The sequence below is a fragment of the Simochromis diagramma genome, unplaced genomic scaffold, assembly GCF_900408965.1.
Source record: "Simochromis diagramma unplaced genomic scaffold, fSimDia1.1 OVJJ01000514.1, whole genome shotgun sequence".
NCBI classification, from domain to species: Eukaryota; Metazoa; Chordata; class Actinopteri; order Cichliformes; family Cichlidae; genus Simochromis; species Simochromis diagramma.
Genome location: NW_024387346.1, coordinates 1,811,387 through 1,838,745, shown reverse-complemented (window position 1 = coordinate 1,838,745; position 27,359 = coordinate 1,811,387). Strand labels below are relative to the sequence as shown.

The 27,359-nt window shown below is 38.6% G+C and overlaps 1 protein-coding gene across 6 annotated transcripts in view; it reads left to right on the top strand.

The window, feature by feature from the left end:
* The first annotated feature begins 1,172 nt into the window (after window positions 1–1,172).
* LOC120718371 (diacylglycerol kinase beta) overlaps window positions 1,173–27,359 on the top strand; it is a 159,347-nt gene continuing 133,160 nt past the window's right edge. For 3 of the 6 annotated variants that reach the window (XM_040006893.1, XM_040006890.1, XM_040006889.1), the window contains exons 1-2: window positions 1,173–1,580; window positions 24,963–25,438. In XM_040006893.1, coding sequence (XP_039862827.1) covers window positions 25,372–25,438 — 67 coding nt within the window. In that variant the 5' untranslated portion in view covers window positions 1,173–1,580; window positions 24,963–25,371. The remainder of the gene's footprint in view (window positions 1,581–24,962; window positions 25,439–27,359) is intronic. The other 3 variants (XM_040006895.1, XM_040006892.1, XM_040006894.1) reach the window with 1 other exon arrangement.

The window sequence follows — 27,359 nt, the reverse complement described above, 5'->3', positions numbered from 1 at the left end:
AATAAATGGATAGACACAGCTGCCGTTATTCCTCCAAATACCAAGCAGTGGAACAACAGCCTGACACATTTACTGTGACACCTTTAGATTTATATGACAACCTGTGCAGGATGTTCACTGAGTACATGTGTGGGTGTATGATACACAGGAAGATCGCATAATGGTCATGGTGAGAACTGTAGAAGAAAATATAAACAACAGGCAGTTTTCGGGGAACTAGGTTTCCCTAGCATTTCCCATTTAATGTAAATGTTGCTTTTCGAGGTTAATTTTAATCGACATTTTTGTGTTATTCCTTTGAAACTGTTTCCTAGTTTATCTCATTATATTCTGAATCATATAAAAATCTATTTAAAAAAAAATCTAAGAAAACTAAACAGTTTTCAGTGCAAATCAGAATGATAATTTAATTTGTCCCTGATTGTCAATACTCCACTGGCAGAGGTGGCCATGAGTTATTTATGGTGAGAATGTGATCAGACACAACTATCAGGTGTACATTGAATGTTTGAGCTAAATGCTTCCACATAGTCGTGTACTTGCATTCTGGGATGAGTAGCATAGAAGCACAGAGTACTGAAGATGTGCAATGGATACAAACTGTTATCCATTACAAACTGTTGCAATGTTGAATGTTCTTATTGGGATGGCTTGATAAATTTGATTTGCTTGGAGTTTTCTCTGTTTCAAAAGAAACCAAAACACAGGAAAAGCTAGGACTATACAAACTTATCAACCAATTTGGACTAGAATAAACCAACTGTAGGTGCCCTAAGATCTCCCAGAGTTAACCAAAGCCAATAGAGGTTCATAATTTAACCGTTTCCATTCTGGAAGCCTTACATCAGATTAACCACAAACAATTTAAATGGAACTATTTATTATTATAATAGAACCTGCCACCAATGAAGACGTATGACAATTTGAATAGATGTGACACTCTTGAGGCTATTTCCATTCTCTGAAACATAAATGTGATTGGGCATTCTGCCTTTTGTAGGAAATATTGTTTTAAATAAAAAAAAGATTTATTGTTTTTGAAAATTCAAAAAGAATAAAACAGATATGACCGTAGTGAGGACAGTTGAATCAAAGGGGAAGAGAAGAAGCAAGCGCAGCTGTTGATCAGTGAGACAGAAAAGGAAGAGAAGAGAGCAAGAGAGGAAGCTGAACATGGGGAAGCAGAAACACACACACACACACTCGGGAGGAGAGGGAGAGAGAGAGGGAGAGAGAAAAAACAGCAGCGAGCGAGAGAGAGAGAAAAAAAGGCTTAATTAATTCAGGCTGGATGGGAGGGATGTTGCTTCTGTGCCTGCTGAGGCTCCAGTCAGTGCCTCTGCTGTCGTGCTGCATGTAGCCGAGTGTTTGTGTGAGCAGAGAGGACGACTCGGCGGCTGCTGCCTGCCTCTCTTTGCCTGCCTCATTGGGAACCAGACACCAGTCCAGTCTAGCCACGACTCCACATCCCTGAGCCTGCTGACTGACTGGCAGTCTTTTGGACTGGACTAGCTTGGTCTCTACTAAACGACTAAACAAGGATGTTACTTGGACTGTAGTGAGAGCAGCAATGGCCAGAGGTAGGACAGACTTTCTTGTGACTACTCCTCATGCTCCCGCTTCTCTCATGTCTGTCTGCTGCTGCTGCTTCCATTTTTCTGTTTCTGTGAGCACTCTCTTCTCTCTCGTTTCTATTTAACCTTTAACTACACTTAAATATTTATATCTCCCTTTTTGTTTCTTGAAAAATTTCTGTCTCTCTGGCTAATGTTATTTTCCAACTTTTTGGGTTTTTTTGTTTTGTTTTGGGTTTTTATTGTAAACAAAACTCTCATTTAGGATTTGTAATAAAAGACTATCATTTTGCAGTTCAGGAGGTTTGTGACGTGTGTTTGGGTGGAGATGGATTAAAAACCAAAATGCCTCAGACTCATTGTTCCTTAAGAAACAGCTGGCTACAAAACAGTTCAGCAAAATATAGGATCAATAGTGTAGTCTGACCGGGCGGTATTAGGCAACAGAGTCAGACATCATGTTCCAGGTCAGGTTACTGTTCATTTTAAAAATGTCTTTACAGTAAAATATGCAGCAAGCCTAATACAGTGACCTTTGTGAAGGAGTTGCAATGCAAGAGAAAAATCAAGTAAAAGCATTTCCCCAAACATCAGCTGTTTTGAGCCAGGGTGTAAGTTTCAACTAAATGTGTGTGGTCTGTCTTCAGTTCTAATTCTGAGGCTATTATATTTGTATTTTTCATTAAAAAAACACCCATTTATGGGTATATGTTGCACATCTTCAAGTCACTCCCTTGTAATCCCAGGATGCCTCCTTGAGAGCGATGCTTTAGAACGAAGCGACCGACTCCTCGTGATTAATCTCCAATCGGCACGCCTAATTACATCTCATCAAGCAATCACCGAATGTGATGGTTATTTATTCCTTGACAGCATCCACTTGGATGCTGATAAACATTAAGGACTCTCTGCCCCAGCCTCGTCTACATGAACACGACGAGCGAGCTGAAAGGGCAGAGCCGAGCCAATTGGGAGGAGAGGATCAACAGAGAAAATGAGAGAGGAGCAGAAACACATGAGAAGAGGCTGAGTCCCTAGCAGGGAGTGTGAGGATAGAGGGTGAAGAGAAGAGGATCATTTAGCAGAGCCCTGAAATGCTGCTCAAGCAGCAGGAAAGCATAGAAGCACAAGTGCATGTGTACACCACAGTACATGGCCATGTTGCGGTGTAAGTCATGTTGAAAGAGGATGGCTGCTGGGTCAGTCAAGGTCTGAGAAAACAGTAGTGAAACCTACTGATGAGGAGCTGTCTGTCATCAGAGAGTAATTCACTATTAAGAGGTGAATAAGTGCCTATTTCTTTCATTTACACAGTGACCTGAAGAGGTGATCCCACACATTTTGAAACATCTGTTTCTTGATCGAAATACATATTTGTTCAGTCACATGAAAGCAACATTTAAGTAAAATTAGTGTAAATTCTTCAAATTATTTTACACAAGTCTTCACTACTTGAAGTTTTAGACCCAAACAGTGAGAGTAAAATGAGTCATCACTGGCGCTAAATGAATTAGTGGCTCAGCATCGCATTCTGTGTTGTTTGCTCAGTCATGATACACAGTTTTAAAAGCTTATAGACTCAAAGATGATGTTCTGTACATAGGTGACTGCTGAGGCCTTTAACTTATCATTTTAAGACAGAACTGAGTGAGCTGTGAGTCTGACTGAGCAAACAATGACACTGCAAGGTCATAGACTAGCAACTTTCAGTTGCAGAGAAGCCACATGGTAAAAAACAAAACAAAACCTTTTTTTCAATAATCTTCCCCACTGACTTATTTTTAAAAAATATTCTTATATGTACAATATGTGCAATCAAGTCATAATGGCAGAACACAAGACTTACATTCTGATGTGACCTTTTAAGCTTGTTGCGAAAACTTGCAACAGTATCATTAATTTATAGCCAGTAAAATGTAACAACTGTCAGCACCTGTCATTCCCATACAATTAACCAATAATCAGGTTTCTTCAACAACTATTTTAAACGATGGTCATGTCACATTGCTGAACAGGAAAAATGGGTAGAATATTTCTACTCTTAAACGGCAATGAAAGGCAACAAAAGCCCACAGAATGAGCCTGTACAAACTGCATGCAATCCACCAGCCAACTTCAGCTCAAGACTTATTTCGGACTTTCATTTTAATCATATGTTTTGTTTTTACTGGTTTCATTAAGGTTTGGAGAACAAAATGACTTCTTTTTTGTTGGAAAAAAGATTCCAATTTGGGTTGTAATAGACACTGTCAGGTAAACATCTGATTAGAAGTGCAAAATCCACCATCTTTTTGCTCTGATTTTGATCTCCACCACTTCCTACGGGAAATATTTGTCCCTTCAGCTGCAAAATTCTCCACTACATATTTCCACTACTGATGAGTTTCACTCTGGGCCTGTAGCTGTTTGCTGCTACGCAAGTAGTAGTAGTATTGATTATAGCTACTTTAGCAAAAAAATACCAAAATTACACATTTTTAAATGAGGCCATGTTGTAAATGACTAATGCAACTTTGAGTTTGTTTTTGATGTTCGTCACACCCTCTGCTGTCAAGCTGTTAAAAGCAGTTTTGTGATTATTGAAAGAGGTCAGCTGTTTGTATTTTTATTTCTCTTTTAGTGAAGTAAAAATAATTTTATAACAGTGCTAGTTCTATCAGACAAGTGTCAGCAAAACATGTAGCTAACATGATCAACCCGAAATGTTTTAGGGTGACAAATAATAACCCATAGTACAGCCTCTATTAAGACTAACAAGATATCCTAATAAAGGGCTTTCAGCAGTGTCCAGGCAGACCTAGATTCTCCACAGAGCTAAAGCAGAGGTAACAGGCCTCCAGAAGCATTTCATCCTACTGAAGTCGCATTTATGAAGTCAGGCTTTATTAAATGGAGACTATATAATATATTTGCTGCATATGTGTGAAATCTTGCACAGTATTAATTAGACCCTTTTTCATGCAGTAGGTTTTTAACCGTCAGTGTATTGCTGACCAAAACTACAAGAGACTACAACCATTTCACTAAAATATCCTTGTATGGTTTTCTAGTGAAGAGGTTGGGTTGAGAAATGATGCAATACAAAGCATGAGGGGCCAAAACAAGGATTGGTCTAACGCTCCAGTGATCCAGAGGTAAATGTGTCCTGAGTATCCACAAGGCTGCATACCACTGTCTCTTCACCAGTCATCTATATCACACATTTGTACAGTTAAAAGTAACTCAGGAGTGGATGTGCAAAACCTACAGTGTTTTGATATTGTAGTAAATCTACACCGACCATCCACCACATTACTGGAGAACTGCCTAGTAGTAGGATTAGAATTAGGACGTATTTAAGCCACAAATATGCTGCGTTTCAGAACCTATAAGACGTTTCTTTTGAAATCAAGTCTTTATAGGTCTGTATTATGGCCTGTGAAGTTATTACAGTTTGGGTATGCCATGTATGGTCTGCAGACCTGCAGCTCCAGTGTTCCCTGTGGCTCTTTGTGCCTGTCTCCAGTAATTCCCTGCGGCTTTGGCAAAAATATAGATGAATATGAACACATGAATATAAACGTGGAAATCATATGACATGTATATTATGACATATTCCAATTATACATGTATAGTAATGCATGATCTTAAGTTAAAAACAAAACAAAACAAAACTTTTAATGTTCAGAGTGCCCCATATAGTTTAAGAGCAACACCGGTTAAAATAGGACTGTACATTTTAATAGATTTGACTCCACACTTGCCCAAATTGTGTTAATTAAACAATTGTTATGACTTTTATTCTACAATTTCATAAATGTAACAACAACATATTATTATTGAAATAACAATGTAAAGTTAAAGTACCAAAAAACAATAAATAGCCCCTTGCAGATGAGTCATAAGTGGTAAAAGATTTTAATTATTTAGACTTTTTAATAGTGTTGATAGTCAAATTTATATTTAAGTTTCGAAAACAGACAGTCCCTCTACTCTGATTCTTTCTGTGAAAGAAGGAAATTAACACGCTGAATCCTTTTGAATATCTCTATTTTAAGCAGAGCTGGAATTAGCTATATGCTGTAAACCCTCCTAATTTGTGGTGTATATCTTATCAGAAGGGAAGCAAAAGATGTATAACTAAATGCTTGACTTTAGTAGCCTAAATTTGCTAGTGAAATCGAATTATTTGCTGCTGTAAACAGATGTGCTCCTTGAACATAATCAGAACCATAAATCAGCAGGAAGTAAAAGAAATAAAATTATGAATTTCAGCAGCACTTACAGAAGTAATATACAGTTTTATTTATTTATTAGCTTCCACCATGTGATTGCTACTCTTCCGGTGCCCACCAAGGGGGGAAAAAATCTTCAAACTTACAAAAACCAAATTAGAAAACACAAACTTTATAACCAAAAAGTATATTGCATATTAAAAAATAAGCATTAAAGAACTGTTTTGTTCATACTGGATTTACTAGATCTAACATCAGTTGACTTCACTGACAGGTTTCATAATTATGATTAGTTCCAGTATAGGCTAATTATATACAAAGGTGTTGTGGTGCATGGCACTTTCTAGCAACAGCTATCAGCTATCAGCAGCCATTGTTGAAATTACATAGTTCACCTGTTTAGACCAACAAAAAAAGAGTTATTTAATTTTACATTTTTTAATTTAATCTTCTTAACCTGTTCAATGGATATCCTATCAACATCACAATTCAACAAATGAGACTTAGAAAGAGGTTTCCTAGAACCAAACACAACAGATTTAGTTTGACAATATTTACTGCTAATTTGATAATTTTCACTGATTGATTTACAGTCTGTAAGCTCTGCCTGCAGGCGCTAATGAAGAAGTTGTAAATAATGTATGTATAGCAAATGTACATATTACTTTGTCAGAATTTTAACAAACTAAATCATAAAATTAAAAATAAAAGAGGGCCCAGATGGCTGCCTTGTGGAACACAAGAGTAAAGTCCTGTTTTTTTTTTTACCTCAATTATTTTCTCTTCATTAAAGTCAACACTGAAGGTGCGAAACCATAGCGTTAAGCTTTCCCATAAGAATGTCATGATCAAAACCATCAAGTGTTATTTAAAAACAGTGATAAAGTTTAACAAACTTACTATTGTTAGTATCCCTTAACTGTTTGTTTGTCTCTTATACAGTACTGGTGGAATATTGAGCTGTATGCATGTTGCAAAACTGTTTGCAATTTTGACAAAAGTCATCAAACATTTGTTTCGATATTATCTTTTCAAACATTCACTTCCAGTCAGAGCCAATAAAATCAAGACTTGTCAAGGAAATTTATGCAAAGGCAATACTTTGGCTTCTATCCAGATCTGGAGGTAAATTCCGAACATATTATAAGGTTAAAGGTCTTACAACTGTAGACTCTTCAGTAATCTGATTTAATGCAAAATGATACATTTCATCTTTCATTATATTTTTCAAGATCTGTTGAACTGAAAAAAAAAATAGTAAATTGTCTACTTTACTGACAAAAAAATCTTTAAAATAAAATTAGCAATACCTATGGTAAATGGTAAATGGCCTGCATTTGTATAGCGCTTTTCTAGTCCTTAAGGACCCCAACGCGCTTTACACTACATTCAGTCATTCACCCATTCACACACACATTCACACACTGGCGATAGCAAGCTACACTGTAGCCACAGCTGCCCTGGGGCGCACTGACAGAGGCGAGGCTGCCGGACACTGGCGCCACCGGGCCCTCTGACCACCACCAGTAATACCTATATGCCTCCGAATTCTACATATCTATGAAATTTTATTAATTCATCACATATTTATCACTTTCCATGATTTCTTACTATTATTTACAGTGTTGTCTCTTATTGTTGTGATTTAGTCATCTTAATTCTTTATCTACAATATGACTTCTGTCATAAATACAACCCAATTCCTGAGCAGTCTCTTTTCCCTTATCTCTCTGCAGCATTGTTGATCTTAACTCATCATCTGTCAACCCTTCGCTGTTTGCTTTCCGATTGGAGCATGTTTGTTAGACAGATTCATTAAATTATCCATAAACAACTTGTTTTAACATCATGCATCTGACAAGTTTCTTTTTTTCATGTTATTCAGAAATAGATCCATATTAAAAAATTTTTTTATCTGATCCATGGAATACAATTCCTCTTCCAGGTTTTCCAATTTTATCTTTCAGGTGACATTTATCAAGTTATGATTAGTTGAACCCACCCCCCACCAATACAGGCTGTGAACATAATCTTTTAACATTTGTAAATATATCATATGTGCATGTAGAAATTCTATTATGGTCTATTGTGACTCTGTGGTTATTTAAGGGAAACCTTGTTGGCTGTGTCACAATTTGAAAAAGGTTACAGAAGTCTGACTTAAGACTTAAATCCCTTTTTCTTTTTCTTTATGAACAACTCCTATTAAGCCAATTAATATTCCAGTTGCCAAGAATTAAAATATCAAAAAGTGGTATTCCTGGTGATGACCCTAACCCTTTCCAAACTGAAATCCTACCTTATTGTTTGGAGTCAAGTAAAAAAGTATTTTTTTATGTAAATGTAAATGGCAATTTTTTCTTTGCAATTAAGGGACAAAGAAAAGTTATTTTCAGTGCCAGTGTAGCTCAGTTAGATAAGCAGGAAACCATATGCTGCATGGCTGAGAGCAGCCGACACAAGTTTGAATCTGACCTGCGGCCCTTTGCCACATGTCTCCTCCTCCTTCTTCCTCTTCTTTGTACCTGTCCAATAAAGCCCAAAACATATTAGAATTATTTTCTTTGTCCCTTAATTGCCAAAGTTTGGGCGAACATTTTTTTTCTCATAAACAAAATGTATATATTGTGATTGCAAAGGATTCAGGTTTTCACTGATGATGATCTGGACCTCAGAGGGTTAAGCCAGTTTTCATCTGATTGGCTGTCCCTTGGAAACAAAGGGTTTAAACAGCAGTTAGGTGGTTTCTGTGCTCACAACCAAAGCTTTGTACCTGAGTTGACCATATGAAGGACAACCACTCTTTATGACATCACAGAGATCCAATAGTAGAAAAAAAAGTTTTATTGTATAGTCGTATATACATGATTAAAATGTGGTAAATTACAACAGGTCACATGTCAATACACTGTATTTTTAAGTTAAAGGTGCCATTCAAAGTATCAGTGGTGTTTTTTGCCTTTAAAGAGTGTTTACAATGTTTTTTGGTCAGTGCATTTAACTCTGGGAAAGCAGTATTTCATACATAATCATGTTTCACATACACAAAACTCAACCATGACAGGGTGGACAAGCAGCATGGAAACCTCTTATTTCAAACCGACTGCCATTCCTCTTTAAGTACAGTGCAATCAGTACTTGTGTATAGCTTGGCCTTTCCATTTCCCTCTGCGTTTTACACACAATCCCCCAGTTGCCATGACACCAAGGCCTTCCATAAATACTCGTGGTATTTGTGAGGCTACATCCCCAGTAGGTTAGAGAACAGAAAGCCCTATGTGAGCCTTGCCTGCAGCAGTGCTAATCGCAGATCAATCTGCTCCCAGATAGTTTGTCACCTACAGTGCCATTTCCAAGCTGAGATTTTGCTCCATGTGCTGTGGGTGTTCGCCACAGTAGATCACAGAACACACATACATATTGTCTTTTCATTATCCTTGTAACCTTCACAGTGTACACTTGCTGTAGGCAAATAACAGTGTGGCAGAAGTTTAGCAGATGACTAACAATGCTCATCATACAGACCTATGAAAGCATAGGTGAAAGCTATTATGATTCATTCTCTTGAGATTGATAGAACTATCATAGAGAATATCAATCTTCTAGATTAGGATTTAACGGGCGATGAGTTGGGCGAGAATTAAAGATAGTCTGGGACAAGAAGCAGGAATAGCATATGTGTGATTTTGTGAACATGATGTGTGTGCCCTGTCAAGTTTTGACATCAATCAGCAGCAGTCCTTTTAAGGGTAAAGATGAAACACGGTGTAGTCCATAAGGTTACCCATGGCTCCATTAAGTTTCTTTTTTGAAACATTAATAATCACTAAATTTGTCTCGAATTTTGTGTTTGGCCTGTTAGACCTTTGCCTCTGACCTTTGTTGCAACACATTAACAATCTCCCAAAAAAAATAGTCTCTGTCAGAGCAGAAAGGTTTTCCACTGACTAAGGAGTGGTTTGTTTTAAGACCAGGATTTGAAATAAAAATGTTATAGTAGACAGTAAACCACATAACTATCAGAAAAGTAATAATAAATGATAATGATGTAATCTTAAAACAAAAGGTACTTTAGCCTTCTGGTTCCATCTTGAAAGTAAAAGCCGATTCAAGTTCAAAATACTCCATTATGGTTGAATTAAAATAATTCTGTAAAAATGAATGGGACATAATTCCTCCACATCACTTTCAACAGTTGTTTACATTTCTTGCTGCCAAGGGTGGCACATCCATTTATTAAGTTTAATTAAATTAAAGTAAATTTTATTTATATAGCGCCAAATCACAACAACAGCCCCCTTAAAAAAACACATCTTTTTAGAATTGCATCTTGTTAACTTTTGTCTGTTTTTGTTTTATACCTTGTGAAGCACTTTGTGATTTTGTTTTATCTAGAAATGTGCTATATAAATAAAGTTGTACTTACTTACTTACTTACTTAGGGCGCTTCATATTGTAAGGTAGACCCTACAATAATAGATACAGAGAAACACCCAACAATCATATGACCCCCTATGAGAAAGCACTTTGGTGACAGTGGGAAGGAAAAACTCCCTTTTAACAGGAAGAAACCTCCTGCAGAACCAGGCTCAGGGAGGGGCGGCTATCTGCTGCGACCGGTTGGGGAGAGAGAGGGAAGACAGGATAAAGACATGCTGTGGAAGAGAGACAGAGATTAATAACAAGAATGATTCAGGGCAGAGAGGTCTATTAATACATAGTGAGTAAGAAAGGTGACTGGAGAAGAAACACTCAATGCATCATGGGAATCCCCCAGCAGCCTACACCTACTGCATCATACCTAAGGGAGGATTCAGGGTCACCTGATCCAGCCCTAACTATATGCTTTAGCAAAAAGGAAAGTTTTAAGCCTAATCTAAAAATTAGAGATAATGTTTGTCTCCCAAATCCAAACTGGAAGGTGGTTCCATAGAAGAGGGGCCTGAAAATTGAAGGCTCTCCCTCCCATTCTACTTTTAAATACTGTAGGAACAACAAGATTTGTGATTGCAGTGTGAGATTGAAGTGCTCTAATGCAGCGGTCCCCAACCTTTTTTGCGCCACGGACCGGTTTATGTCCGACAATATTTTCACGGACCGGCCTTTAAGGTGTCGCGGATAAATACAACAAAATAAAACTAGTACCGGTACTGAAAAAAAGAAGATTTATTCATAACACATGTGAAAAGACCCAGGAAAACCGAGTTAACAATAAAAACGATAACAAAATAACGCTGAAAACCGATAAAAACCCTGAAAACCATACATTTCACACCCGAGCCTCAACTCTAGCGGCCAAACGACTCACGGGCCGATACCGGTCCGAGGCCCGTGGGTTGGGGACCGCTGCTCTAATGGAGTGATATGGTACTATAAGGTCATTAAAATAAGATGGGGCCTGATCATTTAAGACCTCTTATGTGAGGAGCAGGATTTTGAATTCAATTTTAGGGACAAGTACTTTTTACACAGGACCTTGGATAGTTCTTTTCCCATAAAAAATGAAATAATGATTTAAAAGCAGCATTTAGTATTTATTTGGGTTGTCTTAGTCTAATATTAAAATTTATTTGACTGTCCTAAAAATTTAAGTGCGACAAATATGCGAACTAAGAAATTGAGACTATACGATATACTGCACTGTATATGGGGCTTGTAGCAAGATATAATAGCGCTTTTGCTAAAAAAAAAAAAAAAAAAGGGGGGGGGGGGGATTCTAGCCCTGTTATAGCTCACCTGGTTGAGTGGGTGACACAGGCAGCATTGTGCTTCCTGCATGTCATTCTCTCTGCCTTTGCTACTATCTTTATCTATTAGTATCTCTACTATCCTATCAAAAACATTTTTGTAATAAAATAATATTAATAATAGTATAATAATAATAGTTCCACAGCTACACTGTAGCACTATGAGGACCTGGCCTAACAGAAAATATTCTGATTACCATGTTTCTGTAAATATAAATATAATTGTTAAAAAAGTTTGCTATAAGTGACTGATGTTTGACACAAAGGTTGCTGTCTCTATCCATTTAATCCATTTAAGAATTTAAATTTGGGGGAGTCTTGGATAACTTTCTTTTAAACTATGTAATAGTTTAAAAGAAGAGAAGAGATCGTGGCTCAAGAGTTGGGAGTTCGCCTTGTAATCGGAAGGTTGCCGGTTCGAGCCCCGGCTTGGACAGTCTCGATCGTTGTGTCCTTGGGCAAGAAACTTCACCCGTTGCCTACTGGTGGTGGTCAGAGGGCCTGGTGGCGCCAGTGTCCGGCAGCCTCGCCTCTGTCAGTGCGCCCCAGGGCACCTGTGTGTGGATGGGTGGATGACTGGATGTGTAAAGCGCTTTGGGGTCCTTAGGGACTAGTAAAGCGCTATACAAATACAGGCCATTTTAATAGGGAGTTAACGGTATTCTTCCCGAGTGCTCTTCTATCTAAAAAACACTTTAATGTCATTTGCATTTATCAGTCAGTCCTCTTGAAGCCCCTTCTCTAGTGTTCAAGTACTTTAAGCATCTTCCCTAACATCTTAGACCACTTCAAGAAGCCTAATGAGCCATTAGAGACACTAATTTGTCTGATCAAAGCAGAGGAAACCTGCCATAGGATTCAGGTGACTGAAGTGATTCAAGTGCTTTGGTGACTAATGCTGAAGAACTGGCCCCACTTCATCTCAAGGGTGAAAGAATTAAACCTCAGCCCACGTGCACTTGCTGTTAGAGTTCCTTCTTTTAGTGAAAGCTCTGAATGTGCAGACAGCGCTGATGATGTGCATTTGAGACACACACAAACACACCCACACAGGAAAATGCAAATTGAACAGCAGATATGAGCTGCTGCAGGTGTGCAATGCTCGACTGAAACCTGTGCCCAGTCCTGTTGTGACTGCTTGGTTCCTCACTGTCATGCTGCAGGACTGGGCACGAGTTTCAATCGAGCATTGTCGGGGGGGACACAAAGTGGGGTCCAAGGACTTAATTTTCTCTATTATGGTGAATTTTTAGTCACCAATTTGTGTAATTGTCTTTTATTTAGAGGAAAACACAAAAATCCGGCACCAGATGTTCTTTTAAAATATACTTTATTAATATAATGTAGTCAGGCTTTCGGAGGTTGTGAGTTGCTTTCAATTAATTATTCTCAATTTATTGCATTTTATATTGTCCCTGCTGAGTCAGAGCACGTGCAGGCTGGCTCTAGATGTGAGTCAAGATGTAACTAGTTTAATCATGATATCAGGCTAATTTTGTTTATGTGTTTTAGTAATTAAATGGTAAATGAAGTGATACTTATATAGTGCTTTTCTACTCTACGGCAAGCCTCATTCACACGCACATTTACATAATGTATCATTCTTTGTCAAATGTTGCACACATACATTCCTTTGATGTCTTTGTGCGACACAGAAAAAGTGAATGGATGGTCTCTACATGCAAGGAGGAGGTGTGATGGTGTCTTGCCTCAAAATTGAAGGCACACTAAACCAGCATGGCTACCACAGCATACTACAGCGACATGCCATGCCATCCAATTTGCGTTTAGTTGGACCATCATTCATTTTCCAACAGTACAATGACCCCAAACACACCTCCAGGTTGTGTAAGGGCTATTTGACCAAGAAGGAGAGTGATGGAGTGCTGCGCCAAATGGCTTAGTCACCTGAACTGAACCCAGTGGAGATGGTTTGGGATGAGATGGACCACAGCGTAAAGGCAATATGGCCAACAAGTGCTCAGCATCTCTGGGAACTCCTTCAAGACTGTGGAAAACCATTTTAGGTGACTACCAATAGTAGTCACCAGAGCGGTCACCAGAGCGGTCACCAGAGCGGTCACCAGAGCAGTCATCAAGCAAAGGTTGGCTATTTTAAAGAATATACAACATGTTTTGAGTTATTTTACACTTTACAACATAATTCCATATGTGTTCATTCATAGTTTTAATGCATTCAGTGAGAATCTAAAATTTAAATAGTCATGAAAATAAAGAACAACCATTAAATGAGTGTAGTGTAGACTTCATTTAAAATGTAACACCTGTCAACTTACCTATTGTGACCTGTGACTGGTTGCTTATGACAAGTTAAATGACGTGTTTTTCTCAGTTATGTTATTTAGTGACTGAAGACAAGGTGTTTTCTTTAAAGATTTTAAAGGCTTATTTGACTGGCAGTAAAACTTCAAATCTAGAAATTGTATGTACTATATTGCCAAAATTTCAATTCAGTTCATTTCTATTCATATATCACCAGATCCCAACAATCGTTGCCTCCAAAAGACTTTATATTATAAGGTAAAGATTGTATAATAATACAGAGAAAACAGAGAAACCCCCAACAATCAGATGACCCCCTATTAGTAAGTGCTTTGACGACTGTGGGAAGGAAAAACTTTCTTCGTACATGCTTTGTCAAAGAGGATAGGATTAAGCCTATTCTTAAAAGTAGAGAGGGTGTCTGTCTGCTGAATCCAAACTGTAAGATGGCTCCACAGAAGAGGGACCTTAAAGCTGAAGGCTCTGCCTCCCAGTTTACCTTTACATACCCCAGAGACCACAATTAAACCAGCAGTCTGAAAGCAAAGTGCTCTCTCGGGGTGATACAGTACTATGAGGTCTGGGGCCTGATTATTGCATGTGATGAGAAGGATTTTAAATTTGATTTTGGATTTGACAGGGAGCCAGTAAAGAGAAGCTGGTATAGGTGAAATATGGTCTCTCTTTCTAGTCCCTGTCAGTACTGTTACTGCAGCATTTTGGATCAACTGAAGGCTTTTCAGAGGTTTTAGAACATCCTCATAATTAATGACAGTAGTCCAGCTAGAAGTTATAAATGCATGAATAGTTTTTCAGTATCACTCTGACACAGGATGTTTCTAATTTTAAGGCTATTACAAATATTAAACATATTTGTTTAATACGCGCATTGAAGGACATATCCTGTTCAAAAATGACTTCAAGATTCCTTCCTGTCTAACCATCCAGAGTTACACACTCAATGGGACTACCTGTACAAATAAAGGGTAAATAGAATATAAACACAAAAATAAGACACTATATTTTTAAGGCTGAGTACAATCACTTCATTTTTATTTGAACTTAGAAGCAGGAAATTAGAAGTCATCCAGGTCTTTAAGTCTTTAAGACATAGTTTAACTTACTGATCTGGCTTCATGGTTAGAACGTTGGGTATCATCTGCATCGTGGAGAAAATGTATGCTAAAGGCTTTATGTAATTTTTTTAAAATTTCTTTTTTTAGGCAGTGTCATTGGAAGGTGGATGTATAATTCAATCACAATCAGAATAGATCGTAGCACAGAACTTGGGGAACCTGACTGTGTAAAATGGAATCTCCATTTCCATGAACAAATTGGAGACTACTAGATAGATATGATTCAAAGCACTGCAGTACTGTACCTTTAATACCTACAAGCACGGTCTAGTAATAAAAAATTATAGTCATCAGTATCAAATTATTATTTAGGATTTTAATTACTGCCAGCTTGTGGTACGTAGCCCATTAATAGAGATAGATTGATCATATTTAAGTTTGAAACACTGATTAAAATAAGAGTACCATCCCAGTCTTTATCCATGGGGTTTAATATGTTGGCCCACTCTTTATAGCTATAACAGTTTCAACCCTTCTGGGAAGGCTTTCCATAAGATTTAGGAAAATGTTTATGGAAATTTTTGACCATTCTTCCGGAAGCACATTTGTGAGGTCAGACACTGATTTTGGATGAGAAGGCCTGGCTTGCAATTTCTGCTCTAATTCATTCCAAAGGTGTTCTGTTGTGTTGAGGTCAGGAGTCTGTGCACGCCAGTCAAGTTCTTCCACACCAAACTCGCTCCTCCATGTCTTTATGGAACTTGTTTTGTGCACTGGTGCGCAGTCATGTTGAAACAGGAAGGGGCCATCCCCACAAAGTTGAGAGCATGAAGTTGTCTAAAGTGGAACGAGACTCCTCCTAAAAAACAGCCCCACACCATAACCCCCCTTCACTTAACTTTACACTGCACAATGCAGTCAGACAAGTCACGTTCTGCTGGCCACTGTCAAACCCAGACTCATCTATCATATTACCAGCTAGAGTCCAGTAGCAGCATGCTTTACACTGAATCTGACGGTTTCAATTGTGCCCGTTGATGTAAAACTTAGATGCAGCTGCTCGGCCATCGGAGCCAAAACCATGAAGCTCTTTAGCTCTGTTCTTGAGCTAATGTGAAGACCACATGAGGTTTGGAGGTCTGTAGTGATTGCTTCTACAAAAAATATAAAGTGGTTTGAGTGCTCAGGTGGCGTAGAAAAGCGCTACATGAAAGATGCACTATGCACCTCAGCATCTGCTGACCCTTCTCTGTAATGTTACACGGCCTACCACTTTGTGGCTGACTTGCTGTCATTCCCAATCAGTTCCGGTTTGTTATAATACCAATAACAGTTGACTGTGGAATATTTAGTAACAAGGAAATTTCTTTAATGAATTTGTTAAACATTCGGCACCCTATCACAGTACCAAACTAGAATTCAGTGGCTCCTAAGAGCAATCCATTCTTTTGCAAAAGGTTTTTAGAAGCAGTCTGCATGCCGACACACCTGTGGCATGGAAGTGATTGGAGCATGATGATTTGGATAGGTGAATGAATATGTACAGGACACACATGATGCTTATGGGTAAAAAGTTCAGCTGACTGTATAAATAAAAACGTGCTTGCTAATGATGACAGCCCTCCTGTTGCAGTAATTTGGTCTTTCTGTAACACCCACAGGGGTTGCGTTTGTAACCTTTGAGCACTTGGAGTGTGGGTTTCATCTGTGTGAGCCAGGCTTGGTAATTTCCATGTGGAAATTAGTCCAATAAGGAGAGATCACTTGGAAGAATTTAGCATTATTTATTGAGATTGAGAAATAAATGTGGCAATTAGACTCTGATCACACATCACGGCAGATCGGGAATCCCAGGACTGATGCAATTTAGAACAGGACCCCCTGCAGTCTAGATGCTGGTGGTGGTGAAGATGAGGACTGAGGCTTGACTAGAGCTCTGGCTGAGGTGACTGAGGTGGAGCTGGGGATGAGGTGGGTTATATTGGAAGATGATTGGACTAGAGTAATGATGCCAGTATTGAGACTGACAGTGTGAGAAGGCAGTAGTCCCTTAAAGAACAGAAAAGCAGCTGAACACTTAGAAAAGCAGGCAGAAGAGTGATTACACATCTTCCTTATTGAACTTACACATAAATTCATTTAAATCTCACGCGGCTCAGTCTTCGAGATCACCTTCTCTTTCTCACTTTCTCACTCACTGGGTGGGGTTGAAAGGCTGTCAAATGGTAGGGCTTTCTGTTGTGGGTGGAAATGATAGACGTTTCCCCATTATAAACATTCACAAACAAGTTGAATTCAAGTGTGTCTACTGATATATAAGCTGAGCTCTTGTGTCAGAGTAGATCTGAGGAAAAATACAGTTTTAGAGTAAAAGAAATGAATTGCACCAAAAACACTCAATCCTCAGTTCAGTGAAACATAGGCTTTGTCTGCCTTTGTTTCATTAAAACATAGGCAGACAATGCAGCATTGCAGTATGAGCTACTACATAATGCAGGTGTGAACTGGAGCTAGAATGTGAGGTTTCTAAAGTGTTTTGGTAATCTACCGACCCAGTTATGACAGGATGTCTATATTTAGAAGTGCTTGGATCATGAAGATTATCTCAGTGCTGTAAGTGACTGATGTTTGACACAGAAAAAAGCTGCTGTCTCTATCCATTTAATCATATGGTCACACAGTCCTATGGCTTCCTGCAGCGGACAGGGAAAAATACTTTGTCTCAGAACATAGCTTCAGCTATCAAAACACTCTTCCTGTAGAAGGGGCCTTCCTAGTCCACAGTATCCTGTTTAGCCCTCTACAGTGGGGACGTCAGAAGCATGCTGCATGGCATTTGGCTTCCAGTTTTACACTGAAGTGCATTGCCTCACAATTTCTTAGTTGGAATTCTGATGACTGGACTATGAATCAACCTTCTGCTTTTATCCTGCAGACTCATCTCCATTTAGTCCTCTCTGCACATAATTATGTCCCTGTTTACACTCCCTTCCTTCTTCTGTCGTATCACTGAACTCATCATCACTATCCTAATTTGGCAGTGCTTCTCTCTCCACATGCTTAATATCTTGCAACATGTCCTGCTAGTGAATGCTGAGACATCAGACCGGAGTGGTACGTGGGTTCAGATTGAACGGTAATAAAATGGCACATATTCAACTTTCTGCTATCATAGTTTTAGTCGAGGGAATTTGGATGACTGTATTTCTTGTCTTTTTTTTGTCATTCAAAGAAATAAATGAAACTATTATATGTTTAAACCATAGAGGTTCCCAACGCTAGCAAACATGATAAGTAACAGACTAATAAAATACTAGAATTTCACTCACTCGCACTCACAAACTGCTTGGATGGGTTGCACCACGGAGTAAGTCACATTATTTGTTACACAATTCCTTCAAAAATGTTCCAAAAGGCACCAAAACAAACAAAGTTGTAAGGGACAGTTGAACGTCAGACAGCCAGTCTGACGTTCAACTGTGGACGGATCTCTAAGTTTGATAATTAACCATATTTTGACCTAAAGAGGACATGTTATAGTCTTTGTTTTCATTATGTAAAATATTGCGATCAATAACTTTAAACCAGCTATTATTGACTGTCTCCATGCCAATGAGTAAGTGGATTTGTCTCAACTCTTAAAACCTCTTTACGTCAGAACAGTGTGGAGATGTTGCTCTCTAGCTGGTCTGTTCTAAAGATAACTGTTGTCAACCACAGACTGTCAGTTGAAAAATGCAGTGCAGCAGGCTGACAAATTTGTTTGATATAGGGAAAATTTCTTTACTAATACCAAAATAAGTCTATTATGGAAGATGTTGCTTGTAGTGCTGAATTTACAATGAATCATCTCTTATATCTGCTGCTTTTGGTTTCACTGAGCTTTATAGTGAGTTTCCGCTCACTGTTAAGCTGTCCAGCCCACAACTTCACTGTTTTGGTTCAGTCTCACCACCCACGCATTGTGGTTTGTGCAGAGTTTGCGATCCTCATGCGGCTTTAAAGGGTGGTTCCTTTCATTTTATGATAATGTAGCTTACACACATTTGTCCAAACATTCTGAAGTGCTGTGCTATTCTTTAAAACACATCCATAAGTTTTGGTGGACCTTTTGTAGCACCACAGTGACAGAAGAGCTGCTGTAAGTGTAAATAAACAGAGGAGTGACATACAGTAATTATACGCAACTCTAAAAGCATTAAATGTTTACATGCATATTTGCCTCTTCCAAATTAAAGTGCCACCAACCTGGCAACAGTGTCAAAGGCTGCTATTCTACAGTAGCTAACATGTAGCATACGAACAATAAACAAGTCTCAAACCACATGGAAAACAACAAGGCGATACGGCAAATCAGGAAAACAAAGCCAGCGTAACAAAGCTTGATCCTTACTAGCCAAAAATTACTGGAGGAAAGGAAAGAGACGTCTGTGGATGTGTGCATTTTTCAGACCCAAAACCCATGCAGGGTGTCCCTCCAGGGGCTCTACAGCTGCTCTGGTGACCTTAGATAACCTGCTGAACCTCCATGGTGGTGATGTCTCATTCGTATGTCTTCCCTGCCATCTTTCGATGGTACTTTATGGGCCTACTCTGGTGACCACGTGTAAGATGACCTGTTTCACTACAATGCCTTTTTGTTGTCTGCCACCTAAATGCAACTTAAAAAACTATGTATCTGGTAAAGGTGCTATTGCTTTTTCCGGCATGCAGAATGAACATAATGTGCATGGAGGTGTAAATAACCCTTCTATTTTTCTTTGCAAAGCTCTATGAGTCACCGTCGCATTTTAAAACCACAGGCAACAGTTTTAATGCGGAGGCTCATACAGCTCAGCTCTGTTTTGACTGGCTTATTGAGAATGAATTAAAGACTGGAGGGACTCAGGAATACTTGCTTTATTTCATAAAAATATATATATCACTCTCTGAGAGAGAGGCATATACAAAGACTGACGTTACTCTCACATCCTAGTATATTTCCTGATTTTACACTAGGTATGTTAGGTCACTTTGTGAATTAAAAACCTCTGAGTGAAAAGACCAGTTGTTGCTATGAAGATCTAAATCCCATAACTCCATCGAGGTTTGACTGGCTTTTTTATTGATACTTATGTAACATTAGCTTTTTGTGTCCTTGTCTTATGAATTTTTTTCTTAAAAGTCCAGCTGATGTTGAATCATTAAATTTCATTGCATTTTGTTAATTTGCTAAAAATATTTTTTTACAAACAAAAGTTTGTAAAATTCATTAATTTCTTTTTTAAATTTTTTATTTGCACCCACAAACAGTATTGAAAGTCTTTGCTGAGATATATTGGTCATTTAACCAGCCAGTATGGCAACAACAAGCTTCATGTAAAGTTGCCTCTGCTCATTATTTGCATATGGTTTACCAGTTGTAAACACCTGGTGGCCCAAGCTGCATTCACTCTGTCAACTTCTGTAAAACAGAAAACACATTCATTTTTTTTAAGTTTTTACTTTTAAATGGAATAAAATATGTTTTCAGGGTATACAGTGGTAACAGTAGTTATGAAAGCTAGTTTTAACTGCCAAAACAAGCCCAAAGACACTTCAGTCCAGCAGAATTTTATCCATTCAAAATCCAACTGTGGAGCAATTAATTACCATTATCAAGCTAACTTTAATAAACAAGCACTCTGATGTTCTTTATTCTGCATAATACACAGACTGGTATCCTTCAAGTAGTCCGCTGGACATGTCACTTTCCTTTTACTTTTCATTCGATTCTCCACCATCTAGTGCACCGCGTCTTCCCACTGGTGAACTCACTTCATTGTTTCTTTTGTTGTTATTTGATTGCTTCACGTTAATGTTCAAAATCACTAAAAACATTCACAGTAACACAATAAAAAGCAGAATTACGCTGGTATTTCCAGGTAGAGTTAACTAATTTATGTAAGGCAGGAAAGCAGAAAACTAAAAGCACTAAAAGTAGTTGGAACAAGAAAGGGAAAAGTTAATGGAATAACTAAGAAACACAAACAAGACCGGAGAAAATGTACAAGCCAAAGAAAGAAGGAGAGATGAAAATATTTTTGGACGGTTGGCACTTTTGTTTTTGTAGCAGCAGTGCAGAGGGAGCAACCTCAGTTTATGCCTAATTTAGGCATATTAAAGTATAGGTCAATCTTACAATTGCTTAATATTATATTACAGACACAGTAGTAATTATTGTCTACTAGTATTTATCAGCACCCAGCAGTTAGACTGACTAGGCACTAGTTAAACCAATCCTTGAAGATATTTTGTGGTTCAGTAAACAATCTGCATGGTTTATATGTTCATGTGCAGTATCGATCCATGGCATGTAGTTACATCTGGTCATAGCAGCCATAGTGATTCCTGTTTCCCTCTTTGGCTCTCTTTGTCATGTACTCCTGTTACGTCACAGTTGCCAGGCAACCTCATGAGCAAAACAGAATCCCTCTCTGCTCAGAGGGGGAGGCCCACTACCCTTGATCTCCACGTGCTCTGTCTTTCAGTCATGGATTCACAGCATGTACATATAGACCTTCCCTTTGTTCCCTTCCCATTAGTAACATCAGTAAACATGCACAGCCTGTTACAGCATGCTGCTGGCTGTTTTCACATGTAGTCCGGGAGTGAGGCGAGCACCTGATAGAGGACGAAGGGAGAATATTAAGGAATAAAGCATGACAGTTTCCCTGTGATAATGTTTGGACTGAAGAGTCCTTTCTGTAAAACCCGAGCGAAATTAAAAAGGCCTTGTGTTGCTTCTGCAAACAAAACCTCCTAAAAGCAGCAGAGGTGTTTAAAGTATACACTATGTACTGCTGGGGGTGCAGGTTATGCCCACTGGATTTTTTCTGGGAAGTATTCCTTTAGGGCTTTTTGGCAGAAGGTATTTCTGACTGAAACACAGAACTAAGATAAGGTAATATAAAGGGCAGCAAAGCAAATATTCATACGAATAAATGTTTGACTGTTTGATTTTCAGTGCAAACTTTTAAGTATCCTGAATATTATAATATACATACATACAGTGCATGTCACATTTTTATTTTGTGGTGTGTTTATAATAATTTCTGGTTATATCATTTCTGGTGTTTAGCTATTTATTTTGTATTTTTAGCCTGTAATTTAATGTTTAAATGTTTAGATAAAGGAATGTATAAAATATATAAAGAAAATAGAGTACTGACTCACAGTATTGCTATAAGGTGATTATTGACAAAAACTATTATGTTTCAGTGATATTTCACTTGGTTGCAACAGCAGGGAATACATGATGAACATTTGCATTTTTATGTTTGTGAACACGAGACCACATTGGAGTTTTAAATCGATACCACAGGTGCATCTACTGAAAATCTTTGGTAAGTTCAAATCTCAGTGATCTTGACCTCAAGATCAAGGTCCAAAGTCATGTTTTCTGAAAATCTTGTGAACACAATAACTTGAGAACGAGGTGAAATGTAATTTTCCAGGACTGATTCAAAGCCTGGTGACCTCAAGATCAAGATCAAAATTTGAGGTCAAATTTTCTGAAATTCATTAGGCGTGCCATGTATGCAGTTTAATGATGCATGACTATTACATTATCTACAAAGAAGCTGGGTTTAAACTGTAAAAGCTCTGCTATTTAGAGTCACTGGGTTACTAATCAAATCAGTCTTTTAGCACTGACTCATTCACAAAAATGCAAATACAGACATGAAACAGCTTAATTCCAAAACCGGTAGCCTATGTGTTGCAATCCTACATTACATTTATGTTTTCATCTATGATTTGGTAAGTATGCTCGCTATAAATTTAGATAAGATAAAAACTACATTTAGCTAAGTAAACATGCATAAATCATATATATATGTTTAGCTTACGCATGTTTCCTCAGTCCTGGCTTTGATGGCAACTCAGACCTGACTTTTGCCTTTCAGGGTCACCAACCATTTTCATACTTGTCAGCCCACCTATACCATCTCACACCAGTATTTGACAGCATTTCTCATACAAACTAGTGGTGACCGAAGCAATCTGCTAGAAACCAAAGCAATAACAGGGAGGTTTTTAGTGACATTACACACACACAAGAATTGTATGAGAGCATACAGCATACAAATCACATCAGTGACATATTTACAGTGTAACTATTGTTTTGATATAAACAAGTGAATAACATCAAAACACAGCTGTGCTGAGCTGTGTTTTTATGTTATTTAACTATAGATTTTTACCTCTGTTGTTTGACTTGAGCATTACCCATGTAGTAAATGTTTAGCACCCTAAAGTCCAAATACTATAGTAATTCCGAGTGCATTCTCTCTCAGTAGTTCACGGTGTCTCCAACTGGCTCAGATGTGAAGCAATGGCTAGAATCCCAAGTGCTTTTATGCTAATCAGAGCTTTGAAGGGTTACAAATTACAACCGTTTTCTAGCCATATTTCATTCAGTTGAGAATCATTTCTAAAAATAAGCTCTTGTTATTCCCTCGGTAAATTAGAGTTAGTCACCCGTGCTTTTATCTCTTCTCTTTTGGAACTACGTGTACTCCAACATCAGTCAAATAAATCCTCTCATTTCTAATTTACACAAAAAGCACAAGCACAGATTCTTCCAGGAGCCAAGATGGATAATATCTCCTTTTGTTTTTTACACTTTTACACTGGAGACCTCCAAGTTTTACCTCATGCTTTGAGCTTCTGGTAAAGTTTCAGATGGTTCCATCAGTGAAAAGACTTTTTCTCAGCAGACTTTATGAAAGTATGATAGAAAGCAGAGGTGGCTGTACGACATTCTAGTGAGCTCCGCTAAGTGGAATGCAGCCATCGTTGATGTTACAGAACACACCTGTGCTTTCTAATGTTACTATTAACATTAATAAAATACACATGAAATAAAAACAAGATGCTAAAAAAAGGAGTAAACAAATAGAACTGTTTTTTTGTTTTTTGTTTTGCTATACTATGCGTGGCCACTAGAAGAAATAGAAAGCTTTTGGGGTGGCTGTAGCTCAGGTAGTAGAGCGGGTCACCTACTCAAAAAAACCTTCGATAAAGTGCTTGTGTGAATGGGTGAATGCATGAGTTGTATAAAGTGCTTTAAGTGCTCAGTGAGAGTAGAAAAGTGCTATCTAAGAACCTGTCCATTTACCATTTACTTTAAGAAGGGCTCATATGCCAGCTCTTTTAATGTTAAAAATGTTTTAAATCACTACCTTGGAGCACATGCAGTTTTACACAAGTACCAATCATAATTTTTAGACTTATGGAACAATAAAATTGCTATGAAAATAGCTTCAAAATCCGGGGTTAGGTCTAAAGTGACCAAAACCCTGTTACAAACATGCTGCAGGTCATAGGGGATGAAAACCACGTTTATAGCAGGTCCAGTGCTGAAGTAGTGAACACTAAGAAGTGGAACTAGTTGATTATCAGCAAGTGAACCTTTTAAATAAGACCATGGTGTTGTTCAGTTGTACACAAATTGCACTGTCACGTCACATGTTTCCATTTTAGTAGTTTAATTGTCATCATGCTGAAAATCACAGAGCAAATGATTCTGTATTAAATGCCTATACTAGTATATAATAACAACTGTAATGCGACAAAACAACAAAGCTCAGGTTGGGCAGAGCTTTGCAAACATAATGTTAACAATATGATTCCAGCATTAAAAAATGAGCTGCTTGAGTCTACAGGGACTTTTCTTGTCATGCACTTACAATGTATTTCCCACGGGAAATGTTCAGAAGACAAAAGGCTCCAAAAATGTATCTGCATCGTTTCAAATTTCCCAGGTCAGCTGTAGAAAAGTAATACATTTGTCACAAATAGGAAACTTTAAAGGCAGACTGGTGGTTTAATTTTGCAGCATTTCCCTCAGCTGTCCGCCCCTCACTTTTATAAATCGTTTTTTGTTCATACTTGTTGCTTCTTTCCCTCCTCCCATTCATTTCTCCGTTGTGCCTGCTAACATGAGGCTATCTACATATTTCATATCGAATCAGAGAAGCCTGATGATCAACTCAATAAATTTGTTTCTCTTTTCTCTCTTTTTCCTCTCCCTCTCTCTTTCTCCAGGACAAAAAAGGGATTTTTGATGTGGACATGCTGAGAAAACTTGTGCCATCTTCCAGTGATCAGGATCAGTTAGCAGCCTTTGTGGACAGACTTCCCATTGGTCTCATTGCTTCAGGGGCTGAACTGGATCGAGTAGACTAAAATCCTATGCTATTTTATTTTGTGATTCAAAGGGACAAATTAAATATCCAGGGAGGGAAATATAAACATCGTCTTCCCTCCCCCACTGTTCATGTGGCCTCCGTTTTTTCAGCTTGCCCTCCTATGGTTCTCGTAAAGTAGGAGCGATGACATCCCAAAACCTCTTCTTCTCAGTCTTTTTACACAACGTGACCGAAGGATAGCCATCAGTTCCCACTGCAGCACTCGTGGACTGACACCAAGAGCTCAGCCCCTGGCTTCAGGCAGCATGGGAGACAGTAGCTGGGTGTGTCTGAGCCCGGCTGAGTTTAGCCAGCTGCAGCAGTACAGTGAATGTGAGTACCCGTGTGACTTTGTCCGGAGATTTGTTTGCATGGCAGATTTAGGTACATGTAATGAGGTTTGTCTGTATGTGTCTCCATTTGTGTATAGCACATTCATGTATGCATTAGATGTTACTCAAAAGCTTTGTTTGCCAATCCAAATCAGCCTAAGCCTATTTTTAATTAGATAATTAGATGTTTATTTATGATAATGTGCACAACATTTCAAATTATGTATATTTACAGTTAAGTGATGTATCCATGCATGCGTTTAAATACTGCCTCCAGTGGTGAGAAAAGGGGTACTGGTTCTGTTTTAGCTAGAATTGCAAAGCCACTTTGGGGCTATGTCAAGAAGAGCATCTGTTGTAAAAATCTGCCACATAAAACATGTAGATCAGCCTGCTGTGGTGACCCCTCATGGCAAGGAAGCAGCTGACATTGGGATCAGTATTTTATAGACATATATATGTCATATTTATACATAAAGCAATCGGAGGGATCCAAACACTGGCCCTTCAACCTGCTTGATTTGTATCGCATGACTCTTTGCCACTTATTAGCCTGCTGAATAAGCCTTGTGGCTATCTCTTCCCTCACTGTCAGCTGCATTTGTTAGTCAAAGGAGCATCTGTCTTCTTGCTCCTGCTGGATTGTGCGTGTCATTGTGAGTGATGAATAGAGTGTGATTCTCTCACGGAAGCTATTCCACCGAGGAATTACACAATCATGCATAAGTCATTGTCTTATAGACCCACACGAACAGCATGCAACATGTAAGATTCACCGGCTGATTGTAGAGCCATTAACCCCAATCTTTTCATGGTGATAATAGTAGGTGTTCCCCTAAAGATGATAGAAAAGTCATGCATAGGACTATTTTACTGTGTATGCTCTGATTTAAAGCTGTCACTGATGTTGTCATTGGAGTGGTATTAGGACTGTTTGAATCTCTATGGTCTCCAAATACTGTATTATTAATTTAATATACAGCTGTACCTAAAACAGTGATGCACAAAGTGGTGTTTTTCAGTTTCAACAGGTGCACTAGAGGGGCAACAAGGAGACAACCCCCAAAACATAAATGGTTTTACAGGTGGAGCCCACTGACATTTTTCACTCCCTATCATTTTTGGCTGTTTTTCCCCCCACTAGTTTTGCATTTACTGTACCTAGGGTCAGTGTCACTACTGGTAGCATGAGGCGGTACCTGGACACCACCCAGGTTGGTAGTCCAACCTCTCCTAGATGGCACATCAGTATCTTTCATTGGCAGAACGTTGGCTGTGTCTCCCAGCACAGCCTCAAAAGCATGGAGGAGATTCTAGGAGAGGCGGTTACTCTAGGAGAGCTAAAGTAGCTGAGCTGTAGAAGGTCCTCATCTATCACGTTACTGATATCTGCTCTTTTGTGCAAAGAGGAATAGGATGAGCACTTCCAGAGCAACAAAATTACCTCCAGCAGGCCACTGGTGTGAATATCTTAGACCAAAAAATCAGAAACTGACTTCATGAGGGCCTAATGTCCTCTTGTGGGCCCTGTGCTCACTGCCTTGTGTCGCATTCGCCACAGAATACCGAATTGGCACGTCCACCACTGATGCCATATGCTTTTCACTGATGATTCACTCTGAGCACGTATGACAGACATGAAAGTTTCTGGGGAAGCCGTGGAGGAGGTTATGCTGCTGGTAACATGATGGCCTGCGGAGGCATATCCACGGAGGAATGCAAAGATCTCTACAGCACAGGCAATGCCACCCTGGTATATGGCTGAAATCCTTGAACTCATTATTGCTGCTTTTTAACTAAATACAGGGAGTGCAGAATTATTAGGCAAATGAGTATTTTGTCCACATCATCCTCTTCATGCATGTTGTCTTACTCCAAGCTGTATAGGCTCGAAAGCCTACTACCAATTAAGCATATTAGGT